Raw genomic sequence first — 25,613 nt, 5'->3', positions numbered from 1 at the left:
CTAATTGGGGTTATATTAAATGTTTGGTCAAAGGCTGAGACTGGATCTGTGCCAACTCACTTGAATTGTTGTTCCAAATTGTATCCATGTGTAGGGTTTGGCAGCTCTTTAAGTCTACTTCTTTCTCTCCAGTTCAGCACTTCCAAGACATCACGTTTTTTTTTTTAAAGCAACTCAAAAATAAATCACAGATTTCGTTATATTATGATTTTCTAGTCTATACGAGTGGAAAGTTTCCATGTACTCATGTCACATATAGCTGTACTTCCACATGTTTTTGTAAAATTGTAATGGAAATGAATGAATATCTCTTTTGTTTTCATGAACGTGAGAGTTTAAAAATCAAAAGTCGTGTAGAATCGGGAGCTTCCATTATAATCCAAGAATAGAAAGCAGGCCTAGCAGTTTATAATGTTATACTGTTAGAACCATATTAGGTTGGTAATTGGACTATTAGTCAGTGTCACTTTGGTATCTTAAAAAAACAAAAATGGTTATATTGCTCAATAGTTTGATGGTTTTTTATTAAACAAACATGGTGATATTGCTCCTTGGTTGATTAAGAATTTCAATTTTTGAGAAGTATCATGATTCTCTAATAAGAATGGTTTCAATTTTTTCAAATGAACGGCATGAAGACCTATTAATTCTAACAACTTATTGCAAAGTTGATCATTTGGACCTTTACTTTTAGTTCATAAAATTGGATCTTTGGACCTTGAAAGAACATAAGAGTTTTCCATCAACTAAGAGCATCCGCATCAGTGGATGCTAATTTTTGTAAATTTGTATATCTAAAATCTACTTTTTCTATTTTACACTCTCATTTTTACAAAACACTCACATCAGTTTGTCTATTATACACATTTATTCAAATAAAATATTCAATCCGTACAAGTTCTATGCCCAAAGCTCCTCCTCCCACACAAAAACGAACCAGGTCTCCAGTGGCTTATCGGATCCTCATTCTTCCCTCCACTCACCACAATCTCCACCGTCCGATGCATCCATGCCCACTCTCCCTCCAATGCTCCGGATCTCCTTAAAGAATCAGAGGATCTTTGAGCTCTGCTCTTGAAGGGATTCGACGTGATTGGAGCTTTTGTGATTGGAAAACCCGAGTTAAAACCAAAGGATCGCGAAGCTATTATGCTGCTCATTGGTTGACGAAGCTGCTCTCTAATGGAGGTGGAGATTTGGAGAATAAGTTGCTCTCTAAGTCTGTTAAGGAGACTGGTTGTTTGCTTCATTACGAGGTTCTGATTCGGTTTCCAGTTTATTTTCTTGTGAATGATCGGTGGACTAAGGTGAGATTGGTGGACTGATTAGTGGACTGAGGTGAGATCGGTGAGATTGATCGGTGATATCGGTGGACTAAGGGAGAGATAAAACGAGAGAGAGATGAGAGTGAGAAGCTGAGAGAGTGAGGTGAAGGGGAGAGAAAAAAATCTAAAATATTAGATACAAGATCTACAGTTGCCGTGCATATATGCACGGTTACTGTAGCAAATGTGCAAATATGCATATTTTTAGAAGCATTGATGTGGAGCATTTTTGAGGCAAAATGTGTAAAATTGGTGTCTTCTAATATTATGCAAGACATCAGTGGATGCTCTAACCCTAGCAATTGGACCAAATAGGATTGTCCAGTTCCTATAAAGCCTATTACTAAAAAATCATATTATAACTTGTATATATCTTAAGGAACTTTCTATATGAGTGGAAAGTTTCTATAGGAGCTTGATTTAGGTCAACTGGCACTTCTTTTTACCAATGGAGATGTTAGGGGCTCAAATTCACACCACCCCCCCTCCCCCCTTGCGAAACTTGTATATATCCTATTGTAATGCCTATTAAGTAAAAATGGACAGAGAAAGTGGATTTCAAATCCTAGAAACTATTACTATAGGAAAAATTATTATATATATGTTGTACTATATACATGTGCAGAATCCGCATGTGAGGTATACTTTTTTGTGAGAAATTGTTTAATAAATTTGATATTACCAAATAATTTATATATTATAGAGGGTGTTGGTACCACTAGACTATCACTTGAACCTCACCTATTTCCTAATTTTGTTTTAGTAATTAGGCAAGACAAAATGTGAAAGACTGCTAAGTGCAAACTTACAAATAAATCAATATAATTATTTGTAAGACTCTAAGTTTCCGTGGGTGTTAATTATTATAATAATAAAAATGGGACCCATAAACTGTGATAATGCAGAACTTAGGGACTTTGAGATTTCCGGACAAAATTCTATTAAGCGTGAACTTCCTGTCACTGCATCTAAAAAGTAAAAACAAATATCACATACTTGGTTACTGCCCATCCCCGCTTGGCCATGTGTTAAATAGAGTGCTAAACTAAGAATACTTTGGTAAACAAGGTGACTATGATATTGTAATTGTAATAGTATATACCAAGTTGTTTGTCTGATATTTGAATGATGAGGCAGGTATTTGATAATGTTGCCTACTAATTTGCACTAATAAATCCTATCATGTGTTAACAGAGTACCAACAATTTGTCTGATATAAGAATGATGAGGCAGGTATGACTAATATTGTGTACTGATTTTGCATCTAAGAATCCCCATCGAAATAAGAAACCATAGAGTGGTTCAGAACCCCAAGAATCTTATCAAGATTTTTTATTTTTTATTTTCCTTAACTAGGTCCATACACAGGTAGGTGTTTCCCTTATGCTCTCGTTCGCTAACAAGGGAAAATTATGTTACAAGTATAAAAAGTGTGTATTTACGAGTGTGTAATAAATATTGCTAAAAAAAGATTGTGTTTTGTGATGAAAAATCAACAATCCTATGTTACAATGTGTTAAGAGTCCTCATTTTTGTGTGTAGTATTCATCGGTGGCATTCCTTTTTTTGTTTGAAATTTAAATTCTGTATTTCAGCAATGCCATGAAAATGTTATTGAAAATAATCAATGGAGTTTATCAGTAAAAACCAATTATCCAGTACTTTTTTGCTATCATTTTTTGGTGGATTGGGAAAGAGTATAGTCGCACGTCACAAACTCTGTCAATTACTTTCAATAAATTAATAATTTGCAATTTATGATAGAGACTATTCCTGAGAAGAATATTCAGGGCCAGCCAGCACTTTTTTGATGTACACCCCTCGTCTTGGTCTGCAGCGAGCACTTTTTTGATGCACCTTTTACTGGTCATTAAAATTGCGCTAACTATTTATTTGCTGAGGTCAAAATCAAACTCGAAACTTGAACATGTGTAACAAAGGAACCGAGCACAAAAAGTTTTGCGCTAACTATTTATTTGCTGAGGTCAAAATCAAACTCGAAACTTGTACATGTGTAACAAAAGAACCGAGCACAAAAAGTTGAGGAATTATACACTATTAAACGATCCACAATGTCAATGTTAAGATTCTATGAGTAGAGAAAACCATCTCATTATTAGTTTTATTAGCCGGCCTAAAAGAAAGTGGGAAACTTTTATTTCAAAGATTAAAAAAAAAAAAAAAAAAAAAAAAAAAGAAGAAGAGGAAGAAGAAAGAAAGAAAGAAAGCAATGTAAGGCCCCTTTTTCTCTATTTTGTCAGCAATAACATTCAATCAATCCACTTGTTTTAGTTTTTAAGAGGCACCACATCACACTGATCACATTACCAAATTTCCTTGTTCACAAAAAAAAATAATAATAAAATAAAGAAAGAGAGAGAGAGAGAGAGAGAGAGAGATATAGAAATAAAGAAAGGTAGGAGTAGGACCAAATAGACAATAACACAACAGCCATTGGTCTTGCTCATCATGTGAAAGAAACCAACCAATCAAATGGAAAATGTCATCCAATGTTAGTTAGGTAGAGAGCACATTTCTAATTGCCACTTTCCCTTCCTTTCCCCAATTATTGGAGCTCCTTCCCCCTTTGTTTTTGTTCCCAAATTCTCAACTAAAACTATAGCTTATAGGACCCCAATTCATGTTACACTTACTGCCATTTGTTTAGTAGGGGCTAATTCCATTAAGGGCATTAAAAAATTCATCATTATTTGTTGTTGGTGTACGGCACCGAGACCTTAGGCCCATACAGACCCCGGGCCCTGCCCCAATTGTACAGTGCGGTGATCCCAGGCCCATACAGGCCCTGGGCCTTGTCCCGTACTGGCTTTGGCCACAGGCCCAGCCGAAAGGTCCAGTCGTCCTACGCCATTCCCGGGGATTCATAAATAACAAACAGGTGTAGGGTATTAAGTTCCAAGGTGGGCTCGGTCAAACGTTCCCGGTCATGTACATGAGTTATTCCCGGGAAAATGTGGTATGCACGGGAGACGGTGCTGCCGAGCATTATCGGTCCAGATGGAATCAAGTTCCAAGATCATAAATGCAGCACCGCCCTCTCACCTAAACATCCACTTAAATCAAATGATATTGGACCTTCAATGGCACAAACGGTGGCTATAATCATGATCTTCCCACTAACCTTGGCTATAAATAGAAGAAAGATGGGAGAAGAAAGGGGATTTTTTGGAGAGAAAAGAGTGAAAGAGTGGACATCAAACTGGACGTTGCTTTGAGTCTCTGCCGAGAACGACCCATAGTAGGAAATCTTCAAGCCCACTACAAATAGATTATGAGCCCATAATAATCCAAGGCCCATAGGCCTCGTACTTGGTTCTTACAGTTGGTATACCCCATTTTGCTTTTAATGCACATTTTAAATCTTCTCCAACGTGGCAAACCAATCCAAACTTGTACACAATAAAACACAAAGAAACATACTTGGAAATTACCTTTGTTATTCATAACATCAGCGATTTTTTTTTTTTTTTTTTTCATATCTCACATCATTTTTTTTTTTTTTGTTAAACATACACACGTATATACAAGGGAAGGGGATCATCTCACATCATTGTGATGAAAGAAAAGCTAAAAACATATCTTCCATTAATACCCTTTTTACCCATACCCAACCCTTAACTTACTTACTTAGTCCCCAACTGAACTTGACCGTTAGGTCCGTTACTGTTACCATCAACATCACTAACTTCCTTAATATTATTATTAGGATTTTATTAATGTGTACCTTTAAAGGGCAAACATTAATTCCCATTTTTGGAAAAAAATTTCTTGAAAATTGAAAAAGTAAAGACAATTTTTTCAATTCTCGAAAAAATATTTCTAAAAATAGAAAATTTAATGTGTGTCTTTACACATTAACCGGACCCTTATTATTATTATTCTTTTTCTTTGGAAAATTCCACTTGAAATTACCAAAAAGCCGCTCCATATCTTCAAGGGTCCTACCCTGTGTCTCAGGTAGCATGAAATAAAAGAACACCCATGACACCAAGGCAAATCCAGCATATAAAAAGAAGGTCCCACCAATAGTAATCCCCTTATATAGCGAGATAAAACTCATAGATATGACCCCACTTGTCAGCCTATTCACTGCCACTCCCAAACTCGTCCCTTGAGCGCGTAGCTTCAACGGGAAAATCTCAGAGCTATAGACCCACGTAATGGGTCCCATCCCAATTGAAAAAGATGCCACAAAAGCCATCACCATGGTTATGCACAACACCACAGCCCACTTGACTGTATGATCAGAATGATCAATCACCTTAAGCCCAAATGCCAAGGTGGTAAGTGAGAGTATCATCCCAGCCACACTGCTCAAAAGCAACGGCCGCCGTCCGATCTTATCAAGCAAAAAAGTTGCAACCAAAATAAACACCGTTTTAACAAATCCAACGGCTACAGTAGTGAGTAGCTTTTTGCTTGAGGAAGTGATTCCAGCTTTTTCAAAGATCCTAGGACTGTACAAAACCACTGAGTCAATCCCCGAACATTGTTGGAAGAAGTGGATTCCAACGGCTGCGATTAAAACGTGGCGAACGGCCGGCGTAGGACGGAGGAGCAGTTCTTTCCAGACATCTTCACCGTGGCTGCGTTTTGAGACCTCAACGATGTCGTCTGTGCAATTCTCGGGAATTCCGGCAGCTTCCTTAATATCAGCTAATCTGATTTGGGCTTCTTCTTTTGAGTCCGAGGTTTTGTCCAAAACTGTCTTCGCGTCACCGAGTCGACCCTGCATGACTAGCCAGCGAGGTGACTCGGGCATCCATAAAACGGCGATGCCGAGTATCACAGACGGGACTGCACCCACTCCGAGCATGATACGCCATCCCAAGTGTGTTGGGAGCTTTGAGAATACGTAGTTTGACACGTACCCCAACAATATGCCAGCATTGATAAAGACCTGTGTATTAAACCAAGTCAATTATTATCATACAAGTTGATTGTACTACACAAAAAGTAAGAACCTTTTTTTCTTGATTGGTGAAAGTATTTCCCATGATCTTTAATAAATAGTAATGTCATTTTGGAAAAGCAATCAACTGTTTTGCTCGTCAGTATGTCCCCTTTATTCTATCAAAAATACTGGAATGTTGTAGGTCCTTTTGTGACAAAGAGTGTCTTACAAATTCTAAATTATGGTAGATTACCCTATGAGTTAAATGAGACATATATATGCCTAATCCCGAAAGTGCAATGCCCTCAGAAAGTTACGGAGTTCAGGCCAATCAGCCTGTGCAACGTCATATATAAGATAGTGTCCAAAGTGTTAGCAAACAGGTTGAAAAGAATCCTACCAAAGGTTATGGGAGAAGCTCAAAGTGCCTTTGTTCCAGGGAGACAGATCTCTGACAATGTTTTTGTCGCCTTCGAGACTATGCACGTAATAAAGATGAAAAGGAAAGGAAAGAAAGGATTAATGGCTGTCAAGCTGGATATGAGCAAGGCGTACGATAGAGTCGAGTAGAAATATCTGGAAGGTGTGATGAGGAGAATGGGCTTTCAAGAAAAATGGATCCAACTCTCCATGATGTGTGTGAGAATAGTGTCTTACTCCGTCCTCATTAATGGTGAACCGAAAGGACGAATCATTCCTACAAGGGGGCTGTGTCAAAGTGACCCCATTTCACCTTACCTCTTTTTTTTTTGTGTGGAAGGGCTTTCGGCTATGTTACAAAAGGAGGTTAGGATAGGGAGGATTAAGGGGGTTCCAGTGTGTAGAGGAGCACCCCAAATCTCCCATCTATTTTTCGCCGATGATAGTATAATTTTTTGCAGAAGAACATTGGAAGAGGCCAATCGGGTGAGTCAAGTTTTAAAGGATTATGAGAGGGAGTCTAGGCAAAAACTGAATAAAGAGAAAACATCTCTCTTTTTCAGCAAAAATACTAGTAGTGAAGTGATGGAATGGGTGAAGGACCTATTTGGGGCACAAATCATTAAACAATATGAGAAATACCTAGGGCTGTCGTCTCTAGTGGGGAGGGGAAAAAAGAAGGCTTTCAATTGAATAAAGGACCAAGTGGGCAAGAAAATTGCGGGGTGGAAGGGCAGGTTGCTTTCAAAGGTAGGCAAGGAAATACTCATTAAGGCGGTGGCTCAAGCCACACCAACATACACGATGAGTTGTTTTAAGATTCTGGATACTTTGTGTCAGGAGCTAAACTCCATGGTCAGAAACTTTTGGTGGGGGCAGAAGGAAAACGAAAGGAAGATGGCTTGGGTTTCGTGGGAAAATATGTGCCAAAGAAAAGCGGAGGGAAGGCTAGGATTTAGAGACCTCAACGCTTTCAACTTAGCACTTTTAGCCAAACAAGGGTGGCGGATCATCCAAAATCTAGATTCTTTGTTTCATAGAATATTGAAGGCAAAATACTTCAAAAACACGAGTTTTTTGGAAGCTCAATTGGGAAACAGCCCCTCGACATGGAGAAGTTTGATGGAGGCCAAAGGTATTGTGGAGAGAGGGAGGAGGTGGAACATTGGTAATGGAAGAAACGTAAATGTTTGGAAGGATAGATGGCCGCCTACCCCTGATTCTTTTAAGGTAATCAACCCGAAAAGTCAGGAGTCCATGGTGGAGAGGGTAGAGCACGTGCTAGATAGTGACAGGAGGGCTTAGGACATAAATAAGGTGAGAAATACCTTTTTGCCTTTTGAAGCAGAGGTTGTGTTGGGGATTCCGATTAGCCCAAGTCTTCCCAATGATTCTAAGATTTGGGCTTGGACAAGCAATGAGATATTCACCGTCAGAAGTGCGTATGGAGTAGCTCTGAAAGTGTTAAAGGACAACAAAGAGAAAGTAGACAAGAGAATGCTCAGACACCTCAAGAATGAGTGATGTTTGGAAGTCCATATTGAAGCTCGAATGTCCAGGTAAAATTAAGCATTTCTTTTGGAGGGCATGTAGAAATATTCTGCCCACCAATTACTGCTTAGCTAAAAGGAAGGTGTCAAAATGGGATGGATGTGCTTGGTGTGGTGAGAAGGAATCTTCAAGTCATGTGCTATGGGATTGCAAGGCTGCTGTTGAGGTTTGGAAGGAATTAGGATTCAAATTTCCTAGGTGGAAGAATAATCATAGGGATTTCATTGATGTGTTTTGGAAACTAAAAGTGGAAGCAAAGGATATAGATTGGGCTATGTTTGCAACAATGGCATGGAGCATTTGGAGTAACCGAAATAGATATAAGCACGAGGGGAAGCTCAAGCCTGCGAAAGTTGTAGTTAGCGATGTGGCCAGGTTTGTTGAGGAATTTAGACAAGGCTTCTCTCTAACTCCAACCATTCCCAAGCAACCCCCTTGGTTTAGATCTCAATGGCGTCCCCCAGATGCCGGCTGGTATAAAGTAAATGTTGATGCAGTAGTTTTTAAAGAGGCAGGCAGTTGTGGCATGGGGGTAGTAGTCAGAAATGAAGAAGGCTGCTTGATGGGGGCAATGAGCAAAAAGCTCCCTTTTCCTTTGGGGCCTTTAGAAGCCAAGGCGAGGGCAGCAGAGGAGGGAATTGTTCTTGCTAGGGACCTAGGACTTAATGAGGTTATCATTGAAGGAGATGCGAAGACCATAATGAGTGCCCTCATGAACTCTGACCCCCAACTTACCCCATCCTCTATTCAGAAAGTAATAGAAGGGGCGAAATTCAAGCTGCAAGCCTTCAAATCATGGCAAATCAGACATGTTCATAGGAGCTATAATATGGCAGCTCATATGCTTGCACGACATGCGTGTCATGTTCCTAATAGTTTAGTTTGGGTGGAGGATACTCCCCCAATGATTTCAAATCAGATATGTATGGATGTATCAAATTTGGGTTTATCCCTCATTTAATGAAAGTTCACTAGTATTGACTATCAAAAAAAAAAAAAAAACTGTTTTGTTTGTTGAAGTCAAGTCAATTGGTGAAAGTAGTTTAATCAATATTATAATAATATCATTTGGCAAGCAATTGCCTTTCTTTCTAAGCAAAAGACAAAAAACGGTGAAAGAAGTTTCAGATCTTAAAATTATTACTCTTATTACTAGCTTTATACATTAATTATATAAAATAAAATAAAATAATAATTATATTTACATGGTTCCCCTCAAAAAAAAATATATATATATATATATATATTTACATGGTTAATTTTTATTCACAATAAATTATTTTGGAAATTTTTTAATGATTGTCAATTATCCACAAAAATTTTTAAATTAAGTTGACAAAATATGTGATTAATGACATATTAATAATATAATTAAAAAATATATCAATTTACAAGATTTATTTAATAATATTTTTAGTAATCCTATATCACTTATGATATTTCAATCCACTTAAAAAAGAGGTATCATCGAAGAGGATTGGAAGAGCCCATTTAAGTCACAAGCTCTCAACATCAAAAAGAGTTGTTCTATGGAAATTTTTTTCTAATATACTTTTTGTTAAAAATATAAAAAGATATAAGATCTTGACTTTTTAATACTAATTTTTTTTTTTTTTTTTTAGAGTTTCAACTCATGACAACTGTTTTTTATAATAGTTCTTTATCATCAAATTACCAATTAAGTTAACTGGAACCCACTTTTATATATATACATGTGAGTATAAATAAAAAAAATTTGTGTAATTCCATTTTTGTCAAAGTAACTTATCCAAACACTATTATTTTTCTTTGAAAGCAAAGTAGAGATAAGCTGTATAGTTTTAATTTAATTAAGAGAATTATATAATATTGCACCACAAACCTCAGGGAAGGAGGTGAGGAAGCCACGAGAGGAAGCCGGAGAGACCTCAGCGGTGTAGACAGGGGCAATCATGAGTGCATAGCCGACGCCGACGCCAGCAACAAAGCGACCAACCATGAGGAAAGCATAGTTGGTGGCAAATCCCATGAGAGCAGCCCCAGCAAAGAAGATGGCTTGGGACACCACTATTGTGTATCTCCGGCCTATCCAGTCGGAGGTTCTACCGGCGGCACATGAACCTATGAGTGAGTAAAGGTTGAGGATTCCGGCGAGGATTTCAACCTGTACGTCTGAGATTTTGAGGTCGTCTTTGATGTAAATCATAGCTCCACTCATTACACCAATATCTGTTGCAACAAAAAGACACATACATGAGGACAAAAGGCAAAAGATCCGGTGCATTTGTATTGATATGATCGCAATAATAGAATTATATATTCAAAAACAACATTTTCCAGAGAAAATAAGGTATGTTCCGTCACGAAACATGATAGACAGATTATTGAAAATAGGGTTTAAGACTTCCGTCCAATATTTAAGATCTGAACATGACTATTTTAAGACATGTATTGAGTATAGTTTTCAGAACCGGACCAGACCGGGAGGTCGGACCTTGAAAACTGGGAACCGAGATGAAAACCGATATATTAAGCCTAAAGAACCGGATTTTTTGTTAATTCCGTGAATCCCTAAAACCGGGATTGGACCACACGAACCGGTGAGAACCGTGCGGTCCAACCCCTTAGCAATTTTTTTTTAAAAAAAAAAAACAAGTTAACGCAATTTTATTTTACTTAATTAAATTATCCATCTCTTACAAGGAATAAAAAAAAATTATAATTAAAATCCTTCAAAGATATTCAACTTTACTTCAAAAATTAATCATAAATTTTAATGTTTTCATGGTTATTATTTTATTTTATTAAATTTCTTATTTAATTATTAAATATATGCTTGAAAATCATTAAATTTCCCTCACATATATAGATATATTGTCAATTTTTCTAGTTTTATAAATTTAATATTTATATTTAGGTTTTAATTAATTATTAAATTAATTATGACATCATCACGATTCTACCCCGGTTCGACCTCAAAAACCTTGAACCTCTCCCTTTTACGATTCCATGAACGGTCCGGATCTGAAAACCTTGGTATTGAGTTTAGTGGCAAACCAAATCCATGAGGAGTTACCAATGTTTTGGGATAAAGTACAGTGTCCATTGATAAAAATGGAAACTCACTAGCTAAAGGAAGTTGAATGAAAACATTTGAGACAAGTGAATTGGAAAAAACGTATTAAAAAAAATGTAACAGTATATTATTAGCAAGCCATTGATGAAGATTACTGACCATAGCCAAGTAAGACAGAAGTCATGGAGGCCAAAAGAGCACAAGCCAAAGCATATATGTTTCTTTTGGGTTTCTTTGGAGGATCAAAATCCATAATAGCCTTCTGGGGTTGGCCGGAAATGGCATTAGTTTCGGCTTTCCGGTCAGCCATATTAGTTAGCTATAGAGAGAGATTTGCAGATAAAAGAGAGGCTTTTGTGATCACAAGGGATTTTTGCCTCAAATTTGGGGTGTTATTTTTGGAGAGAACTTAGTGGCCATGAACTTGCACAGGTTGGGCAGGGATTTGAGGTTCAGATAGTGTGTTTATATAGACAAAATGCTTGCATCACCATGGCCTGTGATGTCCAATAAATGACTCTCTTAGCCATGCTATTACGTAATTGTCTGTTTCATTTTCACTGACTAAGTAAAACATTGTGGACCCGCAGTACCACAACTTGTTTAATTTGCATGAATATGATATACTATATTGCAGCTGTAATTGCCGAGCGTATAATATATTTTTTAATAACCTGTATGTTATTATAAATAAAATATCAAATACATCCAGATATGGTCCCTTTTTAATTACATAAACATTCAGAGAGAGAGAGAGAGAGAGAGGTGAGCTTAATAAATAACATAAAAAGGGGAGCTTAATTAGTAATTACTCCACCTAGATACAAAATTTAATTAACAAATCCATTATTGGATTAGATTTTTTATACCATTTGTGTGCATGTAAAATTTCAAGAAAATAAAAAAATCATCTATTAAATATTTAAATGTCAAGTTGTTGTATTTCAAATTATATAAAAAGTGTGAGTTTAATAAATAACATCTAACTAATATGAAATTTGGCATATATGTATAAAAAACATGTAATCCAACACTGGGCTCAAAGAATTAATCCAATAAAAAAAATTAGGCGATGTAATATTAATTATTTACAGTATAATAAATTTATAACATATATTTTATGATGATTTTTTTTTTACCATTATCTAGAGAAAATTATTAATTACTCCTATAGTACTGCGGCAAGGTACATTTTTTTCTTACATAAATAGTAAACCCCATCATGAATTTAGAAGTGTTCTACTCTCTTACTATTAAATAGTAAATAGTTACTCCATACCAAGATATTACTAAATTTCATTTTGCTGTTATCTCTATCTGAGTGATGAGCCTTATCATTATCATGAGGCTTTGCTGCATTATCCTTGTCATCCATGAAGTTCGTTAATTAAATAATTTTAGCCAGCTCGAAGCCAAAAAATTAGAAGGTAATCAGTGCAAGTTGACATTGTCAAGACCCTAATACAATATACAGTGACAAAAATACATTTTTATCACGTTGCAAATTGCTATTCATTGAACTAGATGTCAATGCAGTAGGGATAGGACAATAATAGCCAGCCCAGACGTATGGTTTTTCAATCCCTCAGATATAATAATAATAATAATAATAATGATAATAATAATGATGATGATGATGATTTCCATTTTAAACATTGCTGTTCCAACTAAAGACAATTTAAAAATTAAAATTAAAATTAAAGTGAAAAAGATTCTTTTGAACTTATAAAAAATTATTCGGATTAACTTTTGCTAAAACATTTTGAACTCGTGATTCTGTTTCCAGATCCCAGTACTCTAATAATCTTTAATTTAATTGGAAACCAACAGATTCAACATTATACACACCAAAAAAAAAAAATTATAACACCCATAATTTTCAATTATCTTTTAATCAAAATATGTATATTTAATATAATCTAATATATAGTATATATAATTATTATGAAAAATATATGGTATAATTAAAAAAAGCAGAAGCCTCTACTATGTATCACGTTTGTTTCTTCAATTGCTTGATATATGGCGGAATATTTTGTACGAATATCAATTTTTTTATATATGACTTGTGTTAAGCTACTGGCTTACTGCTAGGTGGTAAAAATAGGCATGCTTTTGCTATTTTGTCCAGATTATTTTGTTGTTTTAATTTTTGGGTAGTCAATGTGGCTGTTTAAAAAGTCATAATTGGTGAAAATAGGATTTGGTGAAAATAGGATTTTGTGTGTTATTAGTTGTGTTGTGCTCTTTGTCCAGGTTTTGCAATATATATTGATGTGTTTATTTTTCGTGGTCATTGTGTGGATGCTTAACAGATGTGGTAAAAATAGGCTTATTTTGTGTGTTGTGGTGGGGTATTTTGTCCAGGATATTTAATGCCTAACAGGTGGTAAAAATTGGCTTATTTTGTGATCTGTGGTGAGGTATTTTGTCCAGAAAGTTTATGTTCTGAAGGCCCAATGGATTTATAAGTGAAGTAGTTGCTTAATTTAAGTTTATCTTGAAGGCCCATTTATTAAAATTTAAAATAAAATAAAATAAAATAAAAGGGAAATGAGAGGCCCAATCTGTTTTATATGGAAAATTAAAAAAATATGATACCCAAGTAATTTTTAAAACTGCCAAACTCCTTAATTTGGGCTAAAAGGGTTGAAAAAATTGAACAAAAAATAAATTTCATAGAAGTCCAAAAATTGGGCCCATTAATGGCCCAAACCCGCCTAATCAACAACCCAGACCCGCCTATCCGGTGGCCTGAAGTACCCGATCCGACCCGACTATTCGGTCGAATACAGGTCTAAGTTCCAACCACTCGACCCAAACGGGTCGAGTTCGGTTCAGGCTCAAACCCAAACTGGCTCGACTTATGGACAAGCCTAGGTTGGATGTCTAATTATCTAGGCGATAATGATAGTATCTTGTACTTGAACCAGTGGCTCACTTTTTCTAAGTAATGGGAAACAAGACCGAAACATGCCACTGAAAGACTCTACTGAGAAAAAGATGAGCTGTCAATTTATGGCAATGTCATTTTGATGTGTAGTCTCACATGGCAAGTATCCATATAAACCAATTATTCAAGCATCCCCTCATTTTTTGAGTTACTTTTCAAGTGTTAGACGAAATACTAAAGTGGTGCAGAATCAAATGCTAGAAAATTCATTTCTACTAAATAATGTTCCCAATAAACTCGATATAGTAGTTCCAATTGGCCATTGATACACGATTCAAACTATTAATATTAATTTCTTTCTATTTTATTTGTTATTTTATTATCTTTATTACTATTGCCAAATAAAAAAATTGACTGCAAATACAAATAGCTAAAAAGAAAGGGGATGAATCCGCTCTTAGGAATTATTCAACCCTCAAAATGATTGTCTTAGTGTATTGTGTAAATTCCTCAAAATGAAAAAAAATCAAATAATCCTCTGTGGTGGAACAAAATATCTTGCAATTTTGCCTCGAATAGTTTATTGTTTTTGGTTTCCAAAGGAATGTTGGGGCGATCTTGTAGCTCTTACAGGGTGGAGACAATGGGGTTGGCCCATGGATTTTCCTTCTTTTTGCCGCAATTCGCTCAAAGGGTTGAATGGAGATAATGCATCAAGCTATTTGCAAGGGCCAACTTAATCCTCTTCCCCATGGATCCCTCATGAGATCCCTATAGGAGAGTCGTTGACTCTAACTACTCTTCAAGTACGATCCATACTAGATTTGACCAATTGCCCATCCTACCTCCTCTACATTCTTGACAGGCCATCTTTGTCCTAGTAGAATTTTTCAGTGGCATGTTTCGGGCCTCTTTCCCATACATATTCTATATATATCTAAAAACTGAAGCGTAGCATTTATTATTGCTACGCTCTAGTTGAGCCATATTAGCGTTCACCTCATTATCATATTTTTTTCCAATTTTCCTACAATTGTTTTTAACATTTACTTTTTATTTTAATTTAATATTTACATTTTTTCCAATCTTTCTCATTCCCTTACCTTTTCATCTCCCCACAATCCTCTACAATAATATCATTCTTGCTCTTTCTCTTTATCTTCATTTATTTTGTCTCTTTTTATTCACACATTTTTACTATAAATTTGTAACTATTTCTTTCATTCTATGCATAGTTTTCTCTCACCAAAAAAAAATCCTCTCTCTCTCTCTCTCTCTCTCTCTCTCTCTCTAAATTTTTTGGTGGATTTTTTATTTTTCTTGCATCTCTGCTTTAGGTTGATAAATTTTTGTGTTCTTTAAAACTCTTCTTTCGTTAATGTGATTTAGTTTTGTTTTTTAAATTATTTTTCTCTCTCTTTAATTGTTAAATGTTATCCTATTGTTGTTCTTTCTTATAACTCTAATTAATGTTGATGGTTTTTTTTTTTTTGTTTTTGGTTAATTAAGGTTGATGGTAGAGGATAAAAGATAAAGCATGTCATTATAGGAAAACATTTTGGGTGGGGATAAGGGCAGCATTTTGTTTGCTCTAAGAGTCACAAAAGATCCTATTATAAAGGAAGCCCACAATCATATCACATGCTTATTACACTAACCATGAGCATAGCCCATTATTCTCCCTCACCATGTTTCTGCTACATTTGCATTCAGCAATCTAAGACTAGAATTTATTCCCCATCAGAAGACTTGTAGAATCATTCATTTTTACAAGAAACTAGCTACATACCCACGTGATGTGTGGGAATATAAATATTATGTAATGAAGTGTAATATATAAAAAGTAACAATTACTTCAACTATTGTCTTTTTTTTCAAAATATTTTTACACGTATTTTTTTATTATCTTTTTATCTCTACAAATATATCATTTTATTATTTTTTATTTATTTGATTAATATTTTTTTAAGGTGAACCATTTTCTTCTAACTCTGTTGTAGTGTGTTACATTTGCCTAATATACAACTCATTTCTTAAGGAATAAGGAAATTATCATAATAATAAAAAAATCATCACAGAATTACAATGTTATCTTAATCAAAATTAAAATAAAACTAAAGAAATAAATAAATAAAAAAGATTTTATAATAATTTATTAGTCAAATAATTGGTAGGCAAATTCAATTTCCTATTTCCAAAAACAACTGAGAGTACGTTTGGTATACTGAATGTGGATTACAACAGGAATGATAATCTTTATTCCCAAGAATAAAAGGTGTTGTAATGGAATAACTAAATCTATTCATTAGTTTGGTTGTCAATTGTAATATTAGAATAAAACTTATGATCTATTTTAGGAAAAATCTCATTCATACAAATATAATTCCTAGAAAATAATATATTTTAAATTTTAGAGAGATGAGTTATTTTTTGATGATTTTTTATTTCCACAATTGTTAGGTGGATATGGAAAGTATATTTATTTGGAAATATATTAATGTTAGAAATTATTACATCTACTAAGGAATAGCTATTACAACCCCTTTAGAAAGGAATAGTTATTACTCATTTTAAAGAATAGCTATTCATAAGGAATGACTATTCCCTGTGATAAAAACATAACTAAACTATTAAATAGCTAAACCATAGGAATAATTATTACATTATAGTGCCTATTACAGTCTACCAAACATGCCCTAAGTATTAATCCAAACCAAAATTCAATCAATAACCTATAAAAGGGAAAAAGAAGACTTTCTAATGGGAAATTAAAAAAATACACATATTGAAAAAAATCTATCAACCTTAATTAGAGTTATAAGAAAGAACAAATATCTTTTTTTGAAAGAAAGGTAAGTGAAGTTTTATTAAATAATTAAGGCAAATCCGACTGGAATACATCATCCAAATCATTAAGTAAATCCTCTACCCAAACATCAGTGTCTGCAGCTAAAACTACTCTTCTAGCTAGGCTGTGAGCAAACCTATTCCCTTCCTGCTGTACATGCTGAAAATGATAATGCCTCAACAGACCCCCCAGCCTCTTAGTCTCATCTGTGATATGACCAAATAAATATTGCATCGTCCCAAACCCTGCAAGGCTTGTATAACACGAAGATAATCCCCTTCAATTATGACTTCAAACAAGCTCAATTCCCTCACAAACACCACATCTCTTCTGGCTGCTAGAGCCTCAGCCACCTCCACCGACTTGATCGAATCCACTCTTTGACTCAAGGCAGCCATAACATTTCTTGCATGATCCCTAAACACCACTCCTATCCCAACCTGGTTTGTGCCTTCAAACAATGCTGCATCAAAGTTAGCTTTGTAACTCATAGCAGGCGGAGGAGATCAGCGAACATGTGGCTGTCAATCAAGAACTTGCGGCTGCCTGTGATGGACATCCTAGAATTCTTGAACCAACTCCTTAGCTTTATCTCCAATCTCATGTAGTTGCCATGTATGTTGACGCTCTCTCAGTTTATTCTTTCTCTGCCACAAACACCGAGCCACCATTGCGAACAAAGCACATCGAAAACCCGAACCAGCATTGAATAAAACCTCCAAAATCTCCATGAACGACTTGCAATTTTTCTGTACCAAGAAATTGAAACCCAGATCGGACAGCCATACAGACCGTGCTTGATCACAAAGCCATAAGCAGTGCAAAAGAGTCTCCACCTAGTCCTTACAACCATCACAGGTATCGTTCATAAGAATATGCCAAGACTTCCAATTTTGTTTAGTAGGGAAAGAATCCTTTGCAGCACACCACAGGAAATGTCTAATTTTATTCGGAACTCTAAGCTTCCAAATCTTCTTCCAAACACTCTGTGTGGTAATCGGGGAAGAGAAGCTCGGCAGTGAGAGATTTTCAGCTTCCACCAGCAAACAATAGGCGCTCCGGACACTGTAGTCCCCATTATGAGTTAGCGGCCAAATTAGAGTATCCTTGACCCCTTCTTCACTCACATATATCCCCCTCACTTTCTCGGCTTCCCAAGGTAGGAAACAACTAGCCACTTTACCGGGATCCCAAGTCCTAGTATTTGGAGAAAACAAATCACAAACTCGAACCACAGAAGAACCTGTTATAAGGGACACGATCTTGCTGCACGCTGTGTTAGACAGCCATTGGAGATCCTAGAATTTGATTACTTCTCCATTCCCAACCGTCCATGTTGCTCCCAGAACAAAAATCTGTTATGTGCAATTGTTCTCTTTATTAGTATTTGTAAAGTTGAATTTATTCAACTATGTGTTAGTTTTATTTCATACCAAATTTGCCTATAATTCAACATTTATAAACCCTGTATTTAAGTGGGAATAATGTAAGGATTGTGTGTGAAAGAGTGTGAAGAATTGATCAAGTGTGTGCAATCAAGAGGCAACTCACGACTACATTTCGCAACTGACTCGCTAGTGTTGACTCGCTAGAATATGTCTCTCGTGTGGAGCATGTAGGAAGTTGAAGGGCCAAGATAGCTGGATCACTATAGGACAAAAATTAAATTCTGGCCTTTCTATTATCTGGCAATTGGAACTTGCAACTCATCCCAATTGCAAGTGACTTGCCAGTGCACTCTGTTTTGCTGAAAAATGACTTTTCACATTCATTCGCATACCCTACTATAAATACTCTTATTCCCATGAAATGTAGAGAGCTTCTAGAGAGAATTTTGAGTGAGAAACCCTAGAGAACAACAAGATTGATTTATCCACAATCTTATACATTTGATTCTCCAAATTCCTCTACGCTCATCCTCTCCATCGTCATACCCATAAGATGATCTTAAACCAAATCCTTACCTTACCATATTCAGAATAGTGAGCAGGTTCTTAGTGTTTGGGAAGCAGTTCAAGAGAGAACCAATTCATTTTGGTTGATGCAATGGGCTAATTGCGAGATTCAGTAAGCTAGAAAAGACAAAGTTAGGCGTAACCCTTTTAGAGCAAGAAGCTTGGAGGATCTATTATTATTCACGTATCCCAACTGATTTTCTAGTGGATCATTTTACTACTTGGAGGGCGGCAGAGAGATTTTTCGACGAGTTCTTCAATTTTCTCTTTGATAACACGTGCCAGTGTTATCTTGTGTTTGCTTCTCTCAATCCCTTACTCTTTGCTTATAATTACTGCTGTGTTGTGATTAAATTAGGGCTTAGGGTAGTTTGCATATTTGGGTATAGCTTATATTTATCATTCCGCACATACATTGTTTGAATATAAACTTGTTTTGGAATATTTGTATTTGGGGGTCTAAACATTGACAAGTGTTTTATACACTAAGTGAGCTTTTAGTATTTATTGTTATATATTTTATTTTTACTTTTTTTTCTTCTCATCTTATATTATTCAACATTTAAAATTCAATCACATCTTCCATATCATTAAATTATTTATATTTTCTCTCTTTTTTTATTTAAAAAAAATTAAACATGGAATATTTTATTTAAATTCAAATAAATAAAACTATTCTAAAAAAATTGTACTTATTTGTTTATTTATTTACATTTACACTTTGTCCAACCTTTCTCCTTCCCTTCATCTTTTCATCTCCCCACTACCTTCTACCTTAATATCACTCTTCATCTCCCCACATCTTCTATATCATTAAATTATATATATTTTCTCTCATTTTTATTTAAAACAATTAATATTTTACTTAAATTCAATAAATAAAAGTGTCCTCATAAAGTGGAGTAATGCTTGGGACACACTCATTCTCAAACCCAATACATCAAAGGAAAAATATAATACAAAACAAATGACAATTTGGAAACACTAAATTAAAAAGATAATAATAATGAGGATATCAAACCAAATATAACATAATGAAACTAATAGTTATGGATATACTAACTTAAGGGTAGCAAAATTAAATGAAAAAAAAATACAATGCATATTTAATTCAATATAATCATCATCAAATTTTGGAAAACATAGGTTGCCAATGGGGAGAGAGAGAGAGAGAGAGAGAGAGAGATGGTAAAGAAATAAAAAGTAATAAAGAGTACATAATGAAAAAAAAAAAAAAAAACAAATGTCAATTAGTAACTTTTAGTTGGAAAACAAAGAGGTTGTAAGGAGAAATAAAAAAATAAAATAAATATGACTATACGGAGAACATTAAAAAATTTACAATGCAATAAAATCAATGAGGATGGAATAGCTGTTGGGTGGTTAGGACACCCTATCTTTATAGATAAGGAAGGGCGTGAACTTTTTGTATGTCGTATGCCCACTTTTTTTTGAAACATTTTTGGTTGTTTTGGTAAACAAAGACAGTATTGTTAGAGCCGATTGTATGATTAGGTTGAATTGGCCTTTTGGAATAAATATTTAGCTATTTGTGAGCCCTTAGGTACTGTCGTATTCAATGTTTGTTCAATTACTCTTTTACCCGCAAATGCAATGTAAGCAGTGGGTTCAATAATAATGATATCGTCCAACATACCAAAACTGGCTGTCACCCCACCTGTAGTAGGAGATGTAAGGATTGATACATAGAATAACTTTTTCTTTGATTGATAATCATATAGAGTGGAAGCTATTTTAGCCATTTGCATCAAGCTCAAACTTCCTTCTTGCATTTGTGCTCCTCTGGAAGTACACACTAGAATAAGAGGCAAAACTCGATTGGTAGCATATTTGATCAAACAAGTGATCTTCTTGCCAACTATGGAGCCCATACTACCACCCATAAGCTAAAAATCCATAACTCCAATTGCTATGGGAATACCATTTAGTTGACTTGTGCCTGTTTGAACAGCCTCAGTTAATTCTGTTTTTCTTTGATAAGAATTAATACGATCTTTGTAAGATTCCTCTTTCAACAAAAATTCAATGGTATCCACAAAGGCCATATCTTCATCCATAGGAACTGAAGTACTTGGATCAATCAAAAGTTCTATTCTTTTTACCATCACTTAGGAAAAATTATTGAATGCTTTCAGAGTACTACGGCATGGTACTCTTTCCTACTTCATTAACACTTACACAACTCCAGTTTAGTCTATGGAATTATATATATTTTCTTTCCATCACTCTTTAAGTTGGATCCACCATACTAGTGTGAGTTATAAATCTTACTTTTATGGCTTCAAACTTAGATCGGATGTGCCAAAAAGGATTTAATATCCTTAGATCTCTTTGGTTCTGAACTCGTACGTTCATCGATAGAGACATGTCAACTTTTGATCTCCCAACACAAGGACATCCATTCTGATCTCTACACTCAAATGGTAGTTGGTCTCATGCATGGAAATGTGGGATCCATGAATGACCCCATCGCCATGTGAATGGAGGATGGAATTTTTTCTTAGGGTTTGTGTTACACAATGGGGTTACATGGTCAACTCTCTCCCTCACATTCCCTTCTCAATCTCTTCTTTCTCTTCTTCTTCTTCTTCTTCTTCTACTTTTTTAAATTTGAATACAAACATTTAGACATCTTTTTAAACTAGATAAGAGGGAGGATGTCATTGAATAAACTCAAAATTAAGGTGATCAATTCAAGAAACTTGTAATTAAGAGCTTGTTTGGATAGCATGAAAATTGAGTGATATCACTCAGTTTTCATGATCCATCATCCATAACAAGTGAGTCCCACAGATGGATGATTGTTTGGCTTGGCTTTGAATGATTGTTTCCATCACTCAAAAACTCAAAATTTTGGGTTTGGATGATGGAAACTGAAAACACAATTTTGGTGTTTTCAGATGTTTGAGTTATGAGTTTAATGGTAGTTTGGTAATAAAATACAATTAGTGAGACCCATGGCCAGAACACACGTTGCTCCACCACATTTTGTTTGATGCTTTCTTGTTCACTTTTTATCTTTCAACGTGATGAGACCTAAAGCATTCTTCCTCTTTTTGTCTTTTACTTCTTTTTTCTTTCCTTTTTTTCTCTTTTGTTTCTTTTCTTCTTCAAGGTGGGTTTTTGCTCTTAGTTTCTTCTCTCACTACAAGAAAACTGAGCTATTGTGGCGGGTGCAAACACCGCCGCTATATGTCACCTATTGCGGCGCATTTTTGGCCCGCCGTTGTACATGAGATCTATTGCGGCGTTCTATATGCCCGCCGCAATAGCTCTAGTATTTTGCAACGTACTACAGCGGCGGGCCAATGACCTGCCGCAATAGACCTATTTCAGTGACATTGAGCTTAGATATAGCGGCTGGTCAATGACCTGCCGCAATAGCTTAAGTATTTTTGCGGTGTACTACAGCGACGGGCCAATGACCCACAGCAATAAACCTGTTTTAGTAGCATTAAGCTTAGATATAGCGGCGGGTCATTGACCCGCCGCAATATGTACTCCTTTTTGCGGTGGGTTGGACCGCCGCAATAGACATTTAAATTTCCCTCTATTTTTTTTGTCATCCCATTTCAAGATCAAATAGTAAATTACACCTGATTGGCATGAAAATTGGCATACATGTTAAGAACATATAGAAAATCTGATCCAATGGGTGGATTTTCAAAATTTGAATTCAACAATAAGTTATTGGTTGGTGCAACATTTTTTAGAGTTAGATCAAGTGTAACTAGAACACAACGATATATTTCTTAATTCGATGTAAATTTTGACAAATTTATCGTTAGATTACATTATCTTCATATATTTTTCATGCATACAAAATTTCAAGGTGATCAAAGATTAATAGTCATGTCATCAATCAACTATTTAAATTTAAGTTTTTGTAATTTAAAATAACGCATAAAAGATGAGTTTAAAGATCAAATAGTAAATTACACCCGATTGGCATGAAAATTGGCATGCATGTTAAAAACAAATAGAAAATGTGATCCAACGGTTGGATTTTCAAAATATGAATTCAACAATCAGTTATTGGTTGGTGTAACTTTTTTAGAGTTACATTAAGTGTAACTAGAACCCAACGCTATATTTCTTAATTCGATGTGAATTTTGTCAAATCTACTGTTAGATTACATTATCTTCATATATTTTTCACGCATAAAAAATTTCAAGGTGATAAAAAATTAATAGTTATGTCATCAATCAATTGTTTAAATTCAAGTTATTGTAATTTAAAATAACGTATAAAAGATGAGTTTAAAGATCAAATGGTAAATTACACCCGATTGACATAAAAATTGGCAAGCATGTTAAGAATGAATAGAAAATGTGATCCAACGGTTGGATTTTCAAAATATGAATTCAACAATAAGTTATTGGTTGGTGTAACATTTTTTAGAGTTATATCAAGTGTAACTTGAACCAAACGCTATATTTCTTAATTCGATGTGAATTTTGACAAATCTACCGTTAGATTACATTATCTTCATATATTTTTCAAGCATATAAAATTTCAAGATGATCAAAAATTAATAGTCATGTAATCAATTAATTGTTTAAATTCAAGTTTTTGTAATTTAAAATAACGCATAAAAGATGAGTTTAAAGATCACATGGTAAATTACACCCGATTGGCATGAAAATTGGCATGCATGTTAAGAACATATAGAAAATGTGATCCAACGGTTGGATTTTCAAAATATAAATTCAACATTAAGTTATTGGTTGGTGTAACATTTTTTAGAGTTACATCAAGTGTAACTTGAACCCAACGTTATATTTCTTAATTCGATGTGAATTTTGACAAATCTACCGTTAGATTATATTATCTTCATATATTTTTTACGCATACAAAATTTGAAGGTGATCAAAAATTAATAGTTATGTCATCAATCAATTGTTTGAATTCAAGTTTTTGTAATTTAAAATAACGCATAAAAGATGAGTTTAAAGAGCAAATGGTAAATTACACTCGATTGACATGAAAATTGGCATGCATGTTAAGAACAAATATAAAATGTGATCAACGGTTGGATTTTCAAAATATGAATTCAATAATAAGTTATTGGTTGGTGTAATATTTTTTAGAGTTACATCAAGTGTAACTTGAACCCAACCCTATATTTCTTAATTCAATGTGAATTTTGACAAATCTACCGTTTGATTACGTTATCTTCATATATTTTTCAAGCATACAAAATTTCAAAGTGATCAAAGATTAATAGTCATGTTATCAATCAATTATTTAAATTCAAGTTTTTGTAATTTAAAATAACGCATAAAAGATGAGTTTAAAGATCGAATGGTAGATTACACCCGATTTGCATGAAAACTGGCATGCATGTTAAGAAAAAATAGAAAATCTGATACAACCGTTAGATTTTCAAAATGTGAATTCAACAATAAGTTATTGGTTGGTGTAACATTTTTTAGAGTTACATCAAGTGTAACTTGAACCCAACCTTATATTTCTTAATTTGATGTGAATTTTGACAAATCTACCGTTAGATTACATTATCTTCATATAATTTTTCATGCTTAAAAAATTTCACGGTGATCAAAGATTAATAGCCATGTCATCAATCAGTTGTTTAAATTCAAGTTTTTGTAGTTTAAAATAACGCATAAAAGATGAGTTTAAAGATCAAATAATAAATTACACCCGATTGACATGAAAATTGGCATGCATGTTAAAAACATATAGAAAATGTGATCCAACAGTTGGATTTTCAAAATATGAATTCAACAATAAGTTATTGGTTCGTGTGACATTTTTTAGAGTTACATCAAGTGTAACTTGAACCCAACGCTATATTTCTTTAATTCGATGTGAATTTTGACAAATCTACCATTAGATTACATTTTATTCATATATTTTTTATACATACAAAATTTTAAGGTGATCAAAGATTAATAGTTATTTCATCAATCAATTGTTTAAATTCAAGTTTTTTGTAATTTAAAATAACGCATAAAAGATGAGTTTAAAGATCAAATGGTAAATTACACTCGATTGGCATGAAAATTGGCATGCATGTTAAGAAAAAATAGAAAATGTGATCTAACGGTCAGATTTTCAAAATGTGAATTCAACAATAAGTTATTGGTTGGTGTAACATTTTTTAGAGTTACATCAAGTGTAACTTGAACCCAACCTTATATTTCTTAATTTGATGTGAATTTTGACAAATCTACCGTTAGATTACATTATCTTCATATATTTTTCATGCTTAAAAAGTTTCACGGTGATCAAAGATTAATAGTCATGTTATCAATCAATTGTTTAAATTCAAGTTTTCGTAGTTTAAAATAACGCATAAAAGATGAATTTAAATATTAAAAAGTAAATTACACCCGATTGGCATGAAAATTGGCATGCAAGTTAAAAACATATAGAAAATGTGATCCAACAGTTGGATTTTCAAAATATGAATTTAACAATAAGTTATTGGTTCGTGTGACATTTTTTAGAGTTACATCAAGTGTAACTTGAACCCAACGCTATATTTCTTAATTCGATGTGAATTTTGACAAATCTACCGTTAGATTACATTATCTTCATATATTTTTTACACATACAAAATTTTAAGTTGATCAAAGATTAATAGTTATGTCATCAATCAATTG

At 34.4% G+C, this 25,613-nt stretch overlaps 1 protein-coding gene across 1 annotated transcript; it reads right to left on the bottom strand.

Annotated features, from left to right (window-relative positions):
• Positions 1–5,185: 5,185 nt before the first annotated feature.
• Positions 5,186–11,661, bottom strand: LOC115967518 (polyol transporter 5-like). Its single transcript, XM_031086629.1, has 3 exons — positions 11,426–11,661; positions 10,073–10,419; positions 5,186–6,246 (listed from the first exon to the last, which is right to left on the bottom strand). The coding sequence occupies exons 1-3, from the start codon at positions 11,574–11,576 to the stop codon at positions 5,194–5,196; spliced, it is 1,551 nt and encodes a 516-aa protein (XP_030942489.1). The 5' UTR covers positions 11,577–11,661; the 3' UTR covers positions 5,186–5,193.
• Between the last annotated feature and the right edge of the window lie 13,952 nt (positions 11,662–25,613).

Source organism: Quercus lobata, chromosome 11 (genome assembly GCF_001633185.2).
Source record: "Quercus lobata isolate SW786 chromosome 11, ValleyOak3.0 Primary Assembly, whole genome shotgun sequence".
NCBI lineage: Eukaryota > Viridiplantae > Streptophyta > Magnoliopsida > Fagales > Fagaceae > Quercus > Quercus lobata.
The sequence above is the reverse complement of the archived record's forward strand: the minus strand, read 5'-3'. Positions and strand labels throughout refer to the sequence as shown.